The sequence below is a fragment of the Aquarana catesbeiana genome, linkage group LG02, assembly GCF_042186555.1.
Source record: "Aquarana catesbeiana isolate 2022-GZ linkage group LG02, ASM4218655v1, whole genome shotgun sequence".
In the NCBI taxonomy this organism is placed as follows: domain Eukaryota; kingdom Metazoa; phylum Chordata; class Amphibia; order Anura; family Ranidae; genus Aquarana; species Aquarana catesbeiana.
In genome coordinates, this window is record NC_133325.1 from 705,132,740 (window position 1) to 705,150,761 (window position 18,022).

Genomic DNA, 18,022 nt, shown 5'->3' on the forward strand with positions numbered 1-18,022 from the left:
CAGGCTAGGAAGACATTTAACCCTTTGATCGGCCCTGATGTTAACCCAGCCAGTGTTTTAGCACTGATCACTGTATTAGTGTCACTGGTCCCCAAAAAGTGTCAAAAGTGTCAGTGTCCCGACAGTCAGCGGCAATATCGCAGTCCCACTATAAAGTCGCTAATCACTGCCATTACTAGTAAAAGAAAAAATATATAATTCCATAAAAATATCCCATAGTGTGTAGACGCTATAACTTTTGCGCAAACCAATCGATATACGCTTATTGTTTGTTTTTTGTTTTTATCAAAAATATGTAGCAGAATACACATTGTCCTACACTGATGAAGAAATTTGATTTAATAAAAAAACATTTTTCAAAATTGTCGGTCTGTTTTTGTTTACAGCGCAAAAAATAAAAACCATTGAAGTAATCAAATACCGCCAAAAGAAAGCTCTATTTGTCGGAAAAAAGGACATCAATTTTATTTGGGTACAGCGTCGCACAACCGTGCAATTATCAGTTAAAGTAACGCAGTGCCTCATCGCAAAAAAATGGCCTGGTAAACCTTCCGAAGCTGAAGTGGTTATCAAATACCTATAAAATTATATGACGAATGGCACATTTTCCCCATATGACATGGCCTGTTTCTTATAGTTTGAGCTATTCGACTGAATTTATAGCTGTTCAAGAATGTTAAATATATAGAAAGGCTGACCTCCTTCCAGGCTCACTCTGAATCCTCCATAATAAAGATATGAGTCACAAATCAGACACACTCAAATCTGTTCAGAGAAAGCAATTAGGCTACTTTCACACTGGGGCCGTCCGTGCGATAGCGCTAAAGTGCCACTTGTATTAGCGCTGTTTTAGCTGGGCTTTTCGGCCATTAGCGGGGTGCTTTTAACCGCCGCTAGCGGCTGAAGAGGTTAAAAGTGCCCGTGTTGCGGCGCTTCCGAATCGCTTTTCAGGTGTTTTGGGAATGCTGCCAATTCATTTCAATGGGTAGGGCGTTTTGGGAGAACTGTATACAGCGCTCCCAAACTGCCCCAAAGATGCTGCTTGCAGGACTATTCCTAACGTCCCGCAAATGCACTGCCCCCAATGTGAAAAGTCACAATGAAATGAATGGGAGGCGGTTTTCAGGTGCTTTACAGGCGCCATTTCTAGCGCTAAAATGCCTGAAAACCAACTCAGTGTTAAAGGGGTCTTAAGTGCTGTAATTTTTTTTTTTTTTAAACACAACACAGGAGCAAAAGGAGGAAAAGACGAAAAGGAGTCTAAGGCTCGATTCACACAGGGGCAACACGACTTCAGCGCGACTTTGCACGGCGACTTCAACGCGGCTTCAACGCGACTTCAGCGCGACTTTAGCAAATTACAACGCGACTTCAAGTCGCCTCCAGGACAGGCGACTTCGGCTGTGGCCAATCACAGGATTCAGCTCTCTGGGAGGGAGGGGTTTGCCTGGGCAAACGAAATTTTTTGCCTGCAAAGTCGCTTGACTTTAGAGAGAGATCCGACTTGGAGGCGACTTCCATTGATTTCTATGGTACAGGTCGCCTACCAAGTCGGATCCAAGTAGTACAGGGAGTACGCTTTGAAGTCGGAGCGACTTCAGTAGTGTCTATTAAGACGCTCCCATTCACTGTCATGTGAATCTCTTTCTGGGGCGACTTGAGGGGCGACAAGTCGGATCCCAAGTCGTCCCAGTGTGAACCGAGCCTTAAGCTAAACCTGCTGGCTGGATAGAAGAACACATATAAAACCCAAATAATATGTTACCACAACTAATAAATAAAAATGCATGAAACTGCTATACATTCCATGCTATAAAAAATAAGGAACTACACCTCCCATTGTAAACTTAAAATAGTTTTTTTTTTCCAGGTATTTTTCATAGTCTGTTAAACTTCTTTTGAACTCCAAAATGAAATAAAATGTTCAGTACATATGTTAATATTACACTGAACTACTTTTATAATTCAATAAATGTTCCACCATATAAAAACAACAGAATTTGAGAATTTAAATGTAAATAAGTAATATATCCTAAATTTGCTACTGGGCAAAAGCTGGCTAAGTATGTTGCAGGATTTAAGAGTATTATAAGAATGACTGAATTTAAGATGATGTATTCAAGAAAATAAATATTCAAAGAACTGCAGAGATTTGTGTGCACAGTATATATTATCCTGTTGCCTACATGGGAATAAATTTAAATGCAAGTTATTACTCGACTCTGATGAGAGGATTGTTCTGGGTTTTGAATGCTCCAAAACAATTTCTAAACATACATTTCCAAATAGTCTAAGCAGCCTTTAAAGTATTAGTGTTAAACATTCTTAAGAAGCACACAGAGAAATATCCTACCCACAGCTGGAACAATGCAAATACAAAAATAGCTTTCTGCGATGGAAAATCCAAGAGCTATATGACCCAAACCCCACAGTGCTGACACCAGTTCTTGCAATTTTAGTCCACAAAAGGGGTATGTGGTATCATTTCTCAAATAGGAATTAGGAGTGCATTTCTGGCAGATCAACTATTATTTTTCTGTACTTGCAGGGTCTTTAAAAGGGATAAAATGTGTCATGCACATAGATTACATATTGCAGAGATGTACTGTATGTGTTTTGTTTGTTTTTCTAGTTATCAATTACTTTGACTGGTGCTCTTTCATATATTTTTGATGTATTTCATCTTTTAGGATGCCGTGATTCGACTGGAAATGGGTGAAGTCCCGCTTTAATTTAATTTATCTGCAGGCCCCACTGCAGATAAAGTTGCTCCTGCTCACTTTTTATTCTGATGGCAAATATTGTGTGTTGTGCTGTGTCGCAGCTGCGTTTTGTTTGTATGTTGGGGTTTTATTGTAAATCAATAGCAATGCACGTACACAACACATTTCAGTTTGCTGCTGTAATAAACGGCACGTTACTGCATTACCACAGCACATGTGTGAACAGATTGTAGCTGATTAAGCTATAATCTGCACAGGTAGTGTATTGATTTTGGATGGTGACTTGGTTGAATTCTAGACTTGCATTGTGAGATGGAGCAGTATAGTACAACCATCACATGGGTACATTGTATGCTTTAGGGTAGACTTAAGGAGAAGCACAAAGAAAAATAGGCGCCTCTAGGTGTAGACTTAAAAACAGTTTATTCGAAAATCTAGTGTCAATCACACTCACATTTGGAAGTCATCAGAAAGACATGTGAATACAGAAAATCCATCATGTAGGTGTCATCAGGTCGGTCATGAAACTCCTGCCTGCTAGAAGGGGCCCGGCTGTCATGTCATTGCAGCCCATACGCCCAGGAAACGCGTCGCTTTCCAGTGAAGTCATTTCTCCTCGCCCGCTATTCACCTGCGTTTCAAGCCTCGGTTTGGTCCCTCACTGTCACCGCGGCCGGCAGAACATCACAGCGTTACCTCTCCACACGCAGGCAGACCATCCAGCTAGCAGGCAGGAGTTTCATGACCGACCTGGTGACACCTACATGATGGATTTTCTATATTCACATGCCTTTCTGATGACTTCCAAATGTGAGTGTGATTGACACTAGATTTTCGAATAAACTGTTTTTAAGTCTACACCTAGAGGCGCCCCTTTTTCTTTGTGCTTCTCCTTAGGATTTTTGGAACCTGGTTTCAGTTCCCATTGAAGGCAGCCCTACATGTGGTCTTATTGTCCTGGTTCTTGGACCTCCGGACTTTTTCCTGTATACATGGTTTCTATACCACAGAGAGAGATGTATATATCCACCATTGTGGTTTTTTCATGCATTTGTCTTTGGATGTAATTTTATATTCTGAGATGTTTTAAAGTTTTAATGATTTTCTTTTAGACACACACGTTTCTCTTTTTTATGCATACCAGCTTGTGAGTTTGGGTTGTTATTTTTGCTGCTTTTTTTTAGTTTAGTGCGCCTACACTTGCATATTAAGGGTAGACTTAGACATGCGCTTAAATCTCCCGGGCCACTGAAGCCTGATCCACGCTTGAGTCATGCAAAATAGGCTACTGACAGAAGGTGAAAAAGCGATAAAACGCTTCCTCACTGCCTGTTTTAACCCCGTTTTTGCTAACAAACGCAGTTGCGAGGTGTTTGCGCCGCTTCCCTATTGACTTGAATGTTTTGCGTTTGATGGGCTTGCTGCCCACTGATCGCTACAAGTTTAGTCAAGAAGCATAGCAGGCACGGGATGAAAACACCTCCATCTGCTGCAAATTGAAGCCTGCGGATGGCAGACAGCAAGTCTAAATGAGGTCCAAGACCCTGCATGTGTAATGAGCAAATATGGCTGCCCCCAAATCCATAGATAAATACCCATTTAACATAGAAACAATATTTTTCAAACATTACCATACACTGTTTAGGTCTTGTTTGCCTCAAGTAGATCTTTTGTACAAGCAAATCAAAAATAAGACTATAAAGTCTCTTTAAAATCAATCATGTTTGCACCTCTCACAGACAGCCAGGTGCATGAGTCCGACTACTCCTGCTGCAATTATTTAGTAACCCAAGGCAGGAAAAGGACCCAAATTCTTGCATTCACAGCTGACAGATGAACCTGGTAATTCAATGAGATCATCCTACCAAAATGTCTAAAATCATAAAAAAAATACCTTACAGTCATAGACATTACACCCTGTATGCCTTTGTACAGCTTTCAGCTGAGAAGGAAAGCTTGACAAAACATATAACTAAAAACAAAGATAAGAAAATACATGGCAAAAGTGTGAACGTTAGGAAGGTAATAGTGTATTTAAACACCTTCCATGGCAAGCCCATTCATACTATACAATTTCAGTACACCTGCATACACAGATAAATATCTACAGTATGCTTCAAGCTGATGACAACGAGGTCCAAATGCAAAGCCTTTGATAAATGCATTAGATATGGGCATGGCCTATTCTCAACAAAGAGGGGGAAGACCCACACAGTCCCCTGTACGGAAGGAATTACCCAAGGGGTAAGGGACCCAAGCACTTGTTTATGAAAGTCCCTAAAAATGCCCCTAAAAAGTCATTCAGGATAAGGTACAGCCACAATCAGATCCTTCACTATTGGTTCAGTAAAATTGTGAGAAATGCACATCCCTCCTCCAATCCACGTAGGCAGTGCCAATGGTGCAATAATAACCCTCATATGATTACTCTATATATGAGTTTACGGGTCTCTTGGACCAAGTAATTCCCTTCCTACCGGGGAAGGGGGGCTGTGTGGCCTTCTCCTTCCCTGGACCACATTTAGTCTCCTCAATTACACTTTAGTTTATGATCACCTCTTCTCTACTGACAAAGCAACATGCAAAACACGTAGAACTGTGACCATGCCCATAGACAAGCACCTGTCAAAGGCTTTGCAACTTGACCTCATTATCATCTTACTTACATGATCTAAATACTATTCTCATGTATTTGCTTGTTTGTATTATATATATATGGGATGGCCACAGGAGGTGTTTAAATATATTATCTTTACTGTATATGATCGAACTGTAACCATGTATTTTCTAACCATGGTTTTTAATTATGTGTTTTGTCAAGAGAAATCTATGCAAATAAATACTTTTAGCAGCAGATGTAAGTGGTTATGTTACTCCTTCAGAGGTAGGACCTTTAAAAAACCCTGTTTCCCTTGTCGTGCTGGAATCATCCATCAAAATACTCATTTGATATAGCCACATTAGTACACCCCAGCTTTCCCCTTGTGAAGCCAATTCTGCTTCTCCGACAGAACCATTTATTAAACCTAATTACCTTTCTGGGCTTGAGTGCACTCTCCTCAGAGGTACATGAATCTACGGCATCCCTTGTGTCCACCTCACTTTCCTCTTTACTTTCAAGCTCATCCTCGCTGGTTATTGGCCCATTTTCACACATAGGGGTTTGGAAATCATCATCGGGTAATGGAGGATAGCTATATTTAAATGGATCCTAAAATTTAAAAAAATGTAATATACAGTAAATCTACTTAAAAATGAGAAAAATGAATACCAGTGTAAAAGAAAAGTGAACCTGTTGCCAGTATTTTTAAAAACACAATATCATCAGTTCTGAAGTGACAGCATAAAAATTAGGGGCCAAAACAACACAACATCACTTCACACTGCCCCTGCACAATTAGGTTTAATTTTTAAATGCAGAGCATAGAGTGGAATGATACAATGCTTAATAGAACCTTTATTGATCAAAAAAAGTGTAAGGGGTTTTCCTGGTAATAGCAAGCCCCAGAACAAGGAAAGTGTAAAATACATTTGCGAGGCAAAATATTTTACTTTATAAATATGCTGGAGTATTTTTTTTGTCCCAAAGTCAGCATTATGACCATTTTTTTTTTTCAAGTGGCCTCTAGCTTCTGAATAACTGGACCATACTGTTTCTGTATCAGAAGTCTAGGAAGTAATCCCAACTCAGCAAAACTTGGTTTTGAATAATGCTAGGAAGGTCTGGAGCCTCCATTAACTGTTTTCTTTTGTCATCAATGACCCTGCTAAAGAAATTCGAGCAAAGAAGAGTTAAGAGTCTCTGGCAAAGGTTTTGTTTTTTTGCTGTTTGTTCCGTATCTTCCCAGAAACAATTTTTCCCCCTATCTTTTCTACAGAACACACAGGAAACAGCAGTGATGAAAAATCTCCCCGTTGGGGTTACATACAGAAAAATAAACTGATGTGGCTATATGTGGGCTGTTACGTTTTTAAAATCATTTTTGTGTGTATAATTTTTAAATTTAGTTGTATGTGCGTCAGCTATATCTATACTTGTTACATGTGCATGTTCCATCTCCTGATTAGTAGAAACACAGTGACTGACCTCAATTGTTCTTTTCTTTGTAAGAGTCTAAGCCCAGGTTCACACCACAACGGGCTGCGGATCGCACAGGAGCGTTGTGCGTCCCTGTTCACCGTTTCAGGGACGAATCAGGGCCGATTCTATGCCTGAATTCGGCCCTGAAACGCAGCCAAAGACGCACAGCGTTTTTGTGCAGTGCGCACCGCAGCCGCCCCGGAGATATGTGAACTGGCTCCATAGGGAGCCAGTCACATTCTCCTGCTATGTGAATTAGAGGTGCGGAAACGCACCTCTAATTCGCATAGGTGTGAACCCGGGCTAAAGGTTTGAAATGACTTAAAAAAGCAACATATTTTGTGTAAGGCTTGTTGACCATATCTTAACAGAAAACATTTGAAAAACTTGTAAATGAAATATTATAAAAAATATGGAACTACATGACAACAAAACGTGAATGTCTTGTCAACAATTACTTTACAGTAACGGTTAAAATATAAACCAATAATGCACAATAGTTATCGTTAACATGGCTCTTATGCAGTTGTGTAAGTTCATATAATATGCAGAGTATGAATAAATGGATTTATAAAAGGAATTATAGAAAGCTGATAAATCCTGTCATTCAGGAACATTCACGTCTTTAAATCCACTCAATGCATGTAAAGAATGTGTGAAACATTTTACCCATTTCTTAAAATAAACATATCCAATTTGAGTCAATCAGATTGTGCAAATGATGAAAAATGCATAACCCATGTTTCACCTTCAGTAAAAACTTCATGACAACACTATCTGTCAACAGTTAGCCAGCCGAGTTTCCATAAAATCTTCACATAAAATTTGACCTTGATCCTGCTCACTCACTTCCCTGGCCTTTCTATTTGCCAGAGAGGACACGTAGGGAGGCAGGGAAAGTGAAGCTTAGCTTCTATAGAAGAAGTCAAGATTTACATTTAATTTCAGTGTCCCTGATACTACTGTTTATCACAATGTGTGCTTTTCACTGGATGTAACATATGCATCTTTCTTTATCATATGAACAGTTTAAATCGCCCAGGCTTTTTTAAAATGTGATCTTTAACCACTTGCCGACCGCCAAAATACATCCTCACTTTGAGGACGGATATCGTTAGCTGCCATAACCCCGGTATCCTCGTGTTCGGCTGGCAACAAGATAAAAGTGGTCTCTGCGGCGGACTCGCCACAAGATCACTTTTAGCGGCGCTGAGCCCCCACGCCGCTTACCGGAGCCGTCGGCAGCGGTGGAGGCGATCAAGTCCTCTTGGTGGCTGTGCATGGAGACTAGTGAGGGGAAGATGGCCCCCACCCATCTCCACGACATTGCAGGGCCGAAGCGACGTCAAAACATCACTTTCGCCCATAGCTCTTAAAGGGCCATTCTTTTAAAATAAATTTTTTAAATGACAATTTTTTTTTTTAACAGCATTTTTTGACCCCAGATCTCATATTTAAGAGGTCCTGTCCTATTACAAGAGATATTTACATCCCTTGTAATAGGAATAAAAGTGACACAATTTTTTAAACAGTGTAAAAATAAACAATAAAAGGTAAAATAAATAAGAAAAAAAAAAAATTTTTTTAAAAGCGCCCCATCCCGCTGAACTCGAGTGCAAAAGCAAACGCATATGTGAGTAGCGCCCGCATATGAAAACTGTGTTCAAACCACACATGTGAGGTATCGCCACGATCGGTAGAGCGAGAGCAATACTTCTTGCCTTAGACCGCCTCTGTAACTCAAAACATGCAACCTGTAGAATTTTTTAAACATCACCTATGGATATTTTTAAGGGTAAAAGTTTGTCGCCATTCCACGAGCGAGCGCAATTTTGAAGCGTGACATGTTGGGTATCAATTTACTTGGCGTAACATTATCTTTCACATTATAAAATCTATTTATAAAAAAAATGGGCCAACTTTACTGTTGTCCTATTTTTTGATTCAAAAAAGTGTATTTTTTCCAAAAAAAGTGGGCTTGTAAGACCACTGCACAAATATGGTGTGACAGAAAGTATTTTATTCTCTATGGTGTTAGAAAAAAAATGTATAATGTTTGGGGGTTCTAAGTAATTTTCTAGCAAAAAAAAAAAAAAATGTTTTTAACTTGTAAACAACACATCTAAAAAAGAGGCCCAGTCCTTAAGTGGTTAAATTAAAATTTCAGCCAAGACTTTTTTGTTATTTAATAATATTAACATAAAATTTTGTACGACACTTACTGTTCCCCCCATATGCGGAAGTAAGTATTCAGCACTAATGTAGTCTTGAATTTCATTCCGGTTCACAAACTTCAGCATGTTTACGGCTTCAGGACCAAGCCAGCCTTTCACAATTTTAAAGGCAGCTAATAAAAGAATGTCATTATTATTTTAAGAAAAGTAATCAGCAATATTAACAGCAATTGAAGGGATACATTTATGATTTCTACTTTTTATAGCACCCTCTTGCAAATTTTTCTTCTAAAATAATGTATGTTTAACTGAGAAATACTATGCATTTACAGCCCTCAGCTTATTATTAAAGTGAGAGCTACGGGCCAAGGGAGATATATACCAAAGGATTGACAAGTGGAAGCTTCCATGAAATATATACATGTAAAGCATGTCTGTTTGTAGCTGGTTTGCCAGATCTGGATCTTCCTATTATCCATACAATTTACTAAGCTTTGGCTTGTACAAAAGCACACACCCATATGCAAATGGTAAAATGTGGCCACAGACTTAAAGTATATATAAAGCCCAAACTTTTATTTTTTTTTAATAAAGGAGAGGGTTAAAAAAAAAAATTGTATACAAAAAAAAACATTTTTTGTATACAAATTATCCTGAATGTACTTGTATGTTCTTATAGCCATCAACAAGAAGTGAGAGTGTATCTTTATAATGTGAGAGAAATCCATCCTTTGATCGTTGATCCCATGAGAAGTGTCCCCATTGAAAGATTTCCCCTCGAACCCTGTTCCCCTCAAATATTAAATTTACCCTCAGGTTCATTCCTTGTGCCAACGGTGATTAGGATAGACACCCCAATAGCGATAAAAAGCTGGCATTGTTCCTCAAGGGTGCCAAGCATATGCTGCTAGTCTGTCCTAATTTCATGGGTACAATGGACGTTGCCTGTGAAGTCTCTACCCTGCTGATGCCTTCTCACTGATCAGCCAAAGATGAATGACGACATCTGAAGATGCCGTTGGTAAGCAATGGAATCAACACATTCTGGAGTTCTTTTAATGAGCACGCTAAATATTGATAACCAATTTTCCCCTATATGTAACTTTTTTGAGAAACTCAGAAACCCGATTACATATTTCTACATAAGATATTTTTGAGCTAGAGCAAATTAAATAATAAAGTCAGCATGGTCCTTTCTGAATAACATATTGCATGCTATTATTGTCGGATCTTTTTCCTATTACATTTCTGTCACTCTGGAAGCCTTCAGCAACAGTTTTTTGTGCTATGTGCATGGCAAACCAGAAGCACTACTGAGAGCCATGATTAACGAATGTAAGATGGCAATACTTGGCATGATTTAAACAAGCAATGCTTCCCATTCAAGCATTACTTGCAGCATTTGCAATACATAGGGAATATCAAAAAGGCAGACAATGACCATCTCTGTAGTCAAAAGCCCTCATTTACTGTATGCTGATGTTTTCCAACATCTACAGATAACCTCTGTGTGACCTGGTGGAAATAATTTCCCCCCCCTATGAAGAACAGAGAACAAAGTCTTCACCATGTCTAGACTGCTTACGTTCTAGCTCTGCATGAGCAGATGTTTCAAAGCCCATCCAAGAGGGACAAGTGTTCAGCTTTACTTTGTTGGTCAGCTTAACACACCTTGTCGGGATGTAACATTTTTAAAAATATCTCTGGACAGATTACAAGAGATGAAAGAATGCAACGAAAGTGCCTGCGTTCCTCACAACATCCCATCTCTTTTCATTCTTTAGACTGCCCCCAAAAATGTAGTTACAAACTGGTTTACTACTATGGGCAACATCAATTCTTTCTATCAGCAAAAACAAGGTCATGAAAGAAATCTATTGTTTTCAATGTTCCCAGTTCAACACATGTCAATTTTAAAGCAAATGACCTCCCAAAGCATCTTGGAGTATAGCACTACACAGAAAATTGATCTGTGTACATTTTATTTCAAAAAAGCAAGCCCAGGCAATTTTTTTTTTTACTTATGTACATATCTGAAGCCAGATTCTGCAAATCTCTTATTGTTTCTAGATGGAAGTAAAGCCTATTGTAACATGCATCATGCAACTGCACTGGAGAGTCAGAAAGGATCTTACAATGGTTTTGCTTTGGTAATGACAACCCTGCATGTTCCCGGGTTTGGGAATAGGTGTCCTTAGAACGCTGGGAACAATGTGATTTTGGACAATAGGATAACCTGGTACACTGCAGCTATGTCAAAAATAGAAAATAAAAAAATAAAAGAGATATATACACACCCTAAAGAGTTAACTACAATTTAATTTATTGCGTGAAAAGAGCAAAATACAAAAATAACAATAAACCAAAGAAATCCCACTAATCCCCTGTATATAGGCCAAAAGGGAATTCCAAAAACTCAGATGGTCTATACTTCCCTACATCAATGAAAACAGATAACCTATATAAAAATTATGCTATCTCCCATAACTGAGAAGAGCAAAGGCAACCACAAAAGTCCACAGACCCCTCCCTCTCCTAGTTAAAAAGCACCCTTCTGAATACCCAAAGCCACCTGTATACGGATTACAAGCATATAATTCATAAAAGAGGCAGTGTGTTTCCATGAAACACAGATATAAATCACACTGTTCTGTGATGGAATGACGCACGATCCACAATCATGCTCATGTACCCATAATGCTACTCATATCACCAGGTCGGTCAGTCAGTGGGGCTGGGTGTAAACACAAGTTGATAATCACAGCAATGTATAGCTATAGATGTTATCCAAAATTATAAACACCCTCACGGACAGGTGTATGTGTTCTCCTATTTCAATTAGTCCCTATTGCTCTCGTCCTGGTGTTTAAAGGATCACTAAAGATTTTTTCTTTTTAAATAAACATGTTATACTTACCTCCACTGTGCAGCTTGTTTAGCACAGAATGGCCCCGAACCTGGTCATCTGGGGTCCCTCTGCGGCTGTCTTGGCTCCCCCCCGCAAGGACTCAACACCTTCATGCAAGCTCCCTCGTATGGTGTTGAGTGCTTGTGGCTGCGCTCCTGTGATACAGCCGGCGCCCATAGCCGCTCACTGTATCACTCAGCCCTGCTCCTCGGCACGCCACGTCATTGGATGTGATTGACAGCAGCGCAAGCCAATGGCTGCGCTGCTTTCAATCCATCCACTCTAGCCAATCAACGGCCAGGCTGAGCGGTGAAGAGGATGTCAGGGGCGAGCGTGGGACTTTTGAAGGGTCAGGTAAGTAAGACGGGGGGCTGGGGGGGCAGTATTGTCGGATTTTTTTTTTTACCTTAATGCATAGAATGTATTAAGGTGAAAAAACTTTTACCTTTACAACCCCTTTAAGTGCAATGGTGGAGGAATAATCCAAATACCAGAAAGGCTGTATTAGTCCCTAGACACTGCAAGTCCAAATGATTAATGGTATTGTCCCAGAAAAAAAAAAAAAAAAAAGGTTTATTCACAGGTATATTCATTGTAACAACATGCTAGGATTCCCGCAGCGTGCAGGTAAATTCCTATAGGCAATGAATACAGTGATACGATTTTTCAGTCTGTCGTGGTTACTCACGGATCCAGCTGGCAACGCTGAGATCTCCACTGATCTTACGTGGAGATCAATCTGTCGGTGTATGTACAATGCATACAATTCCTCAGCAAATGGTTCCTCATCTGTGAAATTCTATTGATTTCCAGGTTATACAGGGTTTCAATGCTATCAAAGCAAGCTGATTATAGTCCAACAGACAAATTGATCAATGTCCAGGGAGTCTGGTACACAGGATAGGTCTCCAGGATGGTCCTTTAAAAGGGAACATTCAAGCTAGTTGTTTCAGATAGTGCATCATCTGCTTTCAAAACAATATCCCTGAGAGAGCAGAGTGTAGGCTGAGGTAGGAATAAAGCAGGGGTGCTGTCCCAGCGTAAAAGTTTACATGTTTCGTTCCTGTGATTCGTCTGACGACATTTCGGCATCACAGGAGCGAAACATGTAAATTTTCCATCACAGAACAGTGTGATTTATATCTGTGTTTCGCGGAAACACACTGCCCCTTTTAGGAATTTTATGGTTGTAATCCACATACAGGTGGCTTTGGGTATTCAGAAGGTATTATAGGGGGTGCTTTTTAAATAGGGGAGGGAGGGGTCTGTGGACTGCTGTGCTTGCCTTTGCTCTCCTCAGTTATGGGAGATAGCATAATTTTTATATAGGTTATCCGTTTTCATTGATGTAGGGAAGTATAGGCCATCAGGGAGTTTTTGGAATTCCCTTTTGGCCTACATACAGGGGATTAGCGGGATTTCTTTGGTTTGTTATTTTTGTATTTTGCTCTTTTCAAGCAATAAATTAAATTTTGGTAACTCTTTAGGGTATGTATATATCTCTTTATTTTCTATTTTTGACTTATTGTAATTATTGATTACAACCCCCCCCGATGTTCAGTCGGTGAGTACTACCAGTTGGTAAATATAGGCGGGATTCCCATTTTTCTCTATTTTTGCATGCACTGCAGCTATGCCCTGATAAAAATAAAAAACAAAGTCCTACACAAGTAGGCTGGAACCCCCTGCATGCATAGAGAAAGTTAATCTTTAATTCTGACCAGAGAATACTGTAAAACTGCTTTTAAAACACAATGTTAAATATAAACATATTTCAGCATGAAAGAAAGGCATTCTAAAAGGAACACATATTTGTCAAGATGATAAAATACAGAACATTCCTACTAAAGAAACCCACAGTACTGGCAAAGCAATATATAAAAGAACTTTCCTTTAAAAAGCTTATTATAATTTATCTATTACAAAAGCTTAGCCTCTCCTGGAAACCTTCAACAAATTCTAAAACCGTCAAACTACGTCAAATAAGAGAACTGCACTCACCATTCATTATCCATGGCATTTCAAAGATTACAATCTTTGCTGTGAAAGTATAAAAAGCAAACATTTAAAAAAAAACACATAGCAATTCAAACAATTTTATCTTAAAAATATAAGCATAAAGAAAGCTGCAGAAAAAGCATGTTTTACTTGGAGCTAATTATATATTGATCCATCAGTGTACATGATTCTTGAACAATATTTCTATTGGGACCCAAGGCTTTGTGGTTTTTGGGACCCCAGGGGTTATGATACCATTTGTTCTGGAATCTCACAGATCTGGTTCCTAGCAGAGGTCAAATAAATATTATGTGCAATAACATGAAAACTCTTCACATAAGCTTGCAACTTGATTTTAAGTATTTATGTATTCCCAACAAACAGGATAGAAGCTTTAAAACAAGCCTTTACCAGCCTCTGTAGCTGCAAGCACTGTAGAGCAATTCATCCTCAAAGTTTACAGCAGAAGCACTGATGCTTTTCAAGTTTTTTTTCTCAGCAGCTTATCATACTCCCCCATGCCTTCTAATATGTAATGTAAACACAGGAGGAGCTCTGGCTAAGTCTTCAATGACTTCAGTGCACTCTGAGGATGACATTTTCTACTATTTCAACAGTTAGAGAGGTCAGTGGGGACTTATCAGCGTCAGGGTTAACAGACCTTCATTTTATATATTGCAGCTTACCAATTCTTAATTGCAATGGCTGCATTAGTTTTGTTCAGATTTTTTTTTCCTACTTTAATACTGCATTAAGTGTCAATGTAACACAATTGACAATGTAACAACCATGACTGCTATGGAAATTGCAACATATATTGGTAGTGCTTGCACTGGTAACTAAATTAAAGTACCTGTAGTAGGTGGCAAGGTTTCCAAATTTAATAAACCATGTTCTGGACAGGTTGTGGAGGAAACCTGTGTTCTACAGGTGTTTCAGAAAAAGCAAACCTCTAGGGAGCATGCAACAATGTCAACAATGCGCGCATACTTATACATGAATACCTGTGGAACAGTGGTTTCCTCTGCAATCTGTCCAGAACATACCGGTAGTTAATTGAAGTTATCATCACTGTCACTTACTACAGTTACTTTTGATACTTTGTTTCGATGTTACCATCACAACCTCCAGGTTTGCACCAAATGTGTTTACAGAGCTACCAGTACATATTCTGTTGCATTCACTATAATACTCATATCATCACCACATTTATGGAAGCATCCTCATCTATACAGATTTATTGCCATTTGTGAACTAACGGGTAATCTCTTCTGGAAACCACTGCCGATGCCACTGCTGCTAAATGTCCATCTGAGCGCGGCACTTTTTATGTAATAGAAATACAATCGTGTCACTTGAGTAACAGCTCTGAATATGTGAACATCACAATATCCAAGACGCCAGAAACCATCTCAGTTCTTTTGGATGTCTACCCAAGGAGGGCTTTTATAGGTAGAATGCCTAAAAAAAGGTTAAATGCACAATATAATATTATGTGAAAATTGTTCCTGAAATAAATGGCCTGGCAACAAGGTTTCTAAGTCTTCAGGAATATACTTACACAGATATCTTGGGTAGTAGATTTTAAAACAGCTGATTACAAAACGTACAAAATCCATATCCTAAAGGAATAAAAGAGGAATATTTGTGTTAGCTACCCTGCGTTTTTTTTTTTTTTTTTTAGTAACAAACTAAACAATCTGATATAAACCTAACTTGGTCTGTGCATTTTCCAAATAAATTAAAGACTTTCTAGAACACATACCTCCAAACTCTACTAGATTCACTCAGGCAAAAAAGCATAACTTTTTTTACTTTTAGTATTACAAAACTAAACAAAATACGGATATGGAGAAAAGGAAATGGGGGAAAGCACATTGCAAATGCATCTGTATCTGTAAATATCTTACTGTTCGGTCCAGTTCACACCACATGCGGTGCAGTGGAAAGTAGGTTATATGGGTTCCAATGGCTTAGTCTACACCAGTGCAGCGAGTTCCAGCGCTTTTCAGTTCCAGAAAAAAAAAAAAACATGCTCCTTTTTTTCCACCACGGAACTCTATTGGAATGCAGTAAAAAGCATCAAAAAGCACCAGATCCCCATACACCGGGGAAAAAAAAAAACAATGTTTTCCTGACACCAAGAGAAAAAAAAATGTGACAGGGGAGGGATCTCTAGCTGGTTGACAGCCTCTGCTCTGTTCCTGTGTGCTGAGTGATGGTGTGGTGTGTCCTTTCCTTCCAATCAGCTGTCAGAGCTCTACTGACTGAGCTCTGCAAAGCACATTTTTTTTAGCTATTCACCCCCTTTTTTCTGACAGCTGAGACAAGCTTTATTAAATTTGGACTTCCACTCCAAAGACATGCTGGTAGGTTAATTGGCTTCTGTCCAAAAATTGGCCCTAGTATATGAATATGAGTTGGGGACCTTGGATTGTGGGCTCCTTGAGGGTAGGGACTGATGTGAGTGTGTACTCACTCAGGTTGAACTGGATGGACTGGTGTCTTTATTCAACCTTACTAACTATGTAACTATGCATGACTTTGAACATATGTGGAGAAGAGGTACAGGTACAACTTATGTCGGAGGATTGGTTTTCTCTCTGTGTATCACCTGAGGCCAGTCACATCACTGGGTAAATATAAGGATTTACAACCATTAAGTTTTTCTAGTCTCTTTTGTACAGGGTTTTTCAGTCAACCATAGATATTCCTTTGTTGAAATGTCAGTACTGTTACAGCTATCAAACCCATCTTTTTCTTCTGTAAAAACTGAAGAGGAAAATTATTTAATACACCTGCCTTTTCCCCGTCAGATCCCATAACAACAAAATATGAACATATGGGAATCCTGCCTATGACGACAAAAAATATAGTAGTACTCACCGCATACATTGCGGGGGGTGTAATCAAAATAACTTGGCAGAGATCAAGAAAAAATAAAAAACAGAATGATATAAACACACACCCTGAAGAGTTATTCTACAAATGTTTTATTCACTGAAAAAAAGAGAAAAGATACAAAAGATACCAACATGAATGTCCAAACTCCCTGATAAAATACCAAACGAGGATCCCCAAGGGGTAATACCTCCTATGGAAAAAATTCCCTAAAAGTTAGGTCGGTGATTCAAAAATTCTCACAAAACAATGAGGAAGGGATGAATCATGCAGTGGGATAGATTCCTCCCTCCCCCAACATAAACACCCCCTATGAACACCTTAAAATACCCCAAGTCACCTGGGGCGAAGAGCTAAACTTTATGATTCCTGAAGGGGACAGTGTGATTCCATAACCACAGAAGTAATTCACACTGTTTCAATTCTGAAATGATACAGTCACAGTGACTTGAAATGGAAAAGTGGATAAAATTACACAAAAAGTCAAGCAGTCAGTCAGGGATGGAATATTATTGAAAGATGGCAACCTGGGACAATGGATAGTCCAAAGAATGAAAAAATGAGGGAAAGAAAAAAAGTTCTCCTCACAGAAATAAGAGTATGTCCTCAGATGTATAAAAGATCCTGCTGTATAATCTTGATGGATGACATATATGTGTTTAAACAACGCAGACACTGATAAGAAATGGATGGATCACAGAGCACTTCAGTCCCAAATTTGTCAGGTGTACAACACAGATAGAGTGATCACACAGATACCGTCAATGTAATCAGAGCTCTGACGAAGTTCTGCCACTTAAGGAATGAAAGCTTTTAGCTCCACGCTGGGACGGACACCCCTGTTTTTTGCTCCTCTACCCCTAGCTAACACCCTATGATGGGCTTGAAGGACTGAACTGCAATTTGATGAATCTGATCTATCTGTTGATACACCAATTATGAATCTATCAGCATGATTGACCTTCATGGACTCAAATGGATTATTCAATCACAGAATACAGACACTGTGACTATGTAGTATATTATTTTATTGGCTTATTTATAATCTACTTTGGATATGGAATCATCACCTGTGAGCGATCATCAGCTGGAGACCTTTGGCTATTATACACAGATGAACAGATTGTATCTCATCCCGCATTGGAGAGATCTCTGTGTGACCCTGGCATTAGATTACATTGACGGTATCTTTCCCTCATTTTTTCATTCTTTGGACTATCCATTGTCCCAGGTTGCC

The 18,022-nt window shown here is 39.1% G+C and overlaps 1 protein-coding gene across 1 annotated transcript in view; it reads right to left on the reverse strand.

Moving 5' to 3' along the window:
• MOSPD2 (motile sperm domain containing 2) overlaps positions 1 to 18,022 on the reverse strand; it is a 180,116-nt gene that overhangs the window by 58,349 nt on the left and 103,745 nt on the right. Inside the window, exons 6-9 of the mRNA XM_073616949.1 lie at positions 15,446 to 15,506; positions 13,888 to 13,926; positions 9,027 to 9,151; positions 5,758 to 5,934 (exon numbers count right to left, since the gene is read on the reverse strand). Of these exons, the coding sequence (XP_073473050.1) occupies positions 5,758 to 5,934; positions 9,027 to 9,151; positions 13,888 to 13,926; positions 15,446 to 15,506 (402 nt within the window). The remainder of the gene's footprint in view (positions 1 to 5,757; positions 5,935 to 9,026; positions 9,152 to 13,887; positions 13,927 to 15,445; positions 15,507 to 18,022) is intronic.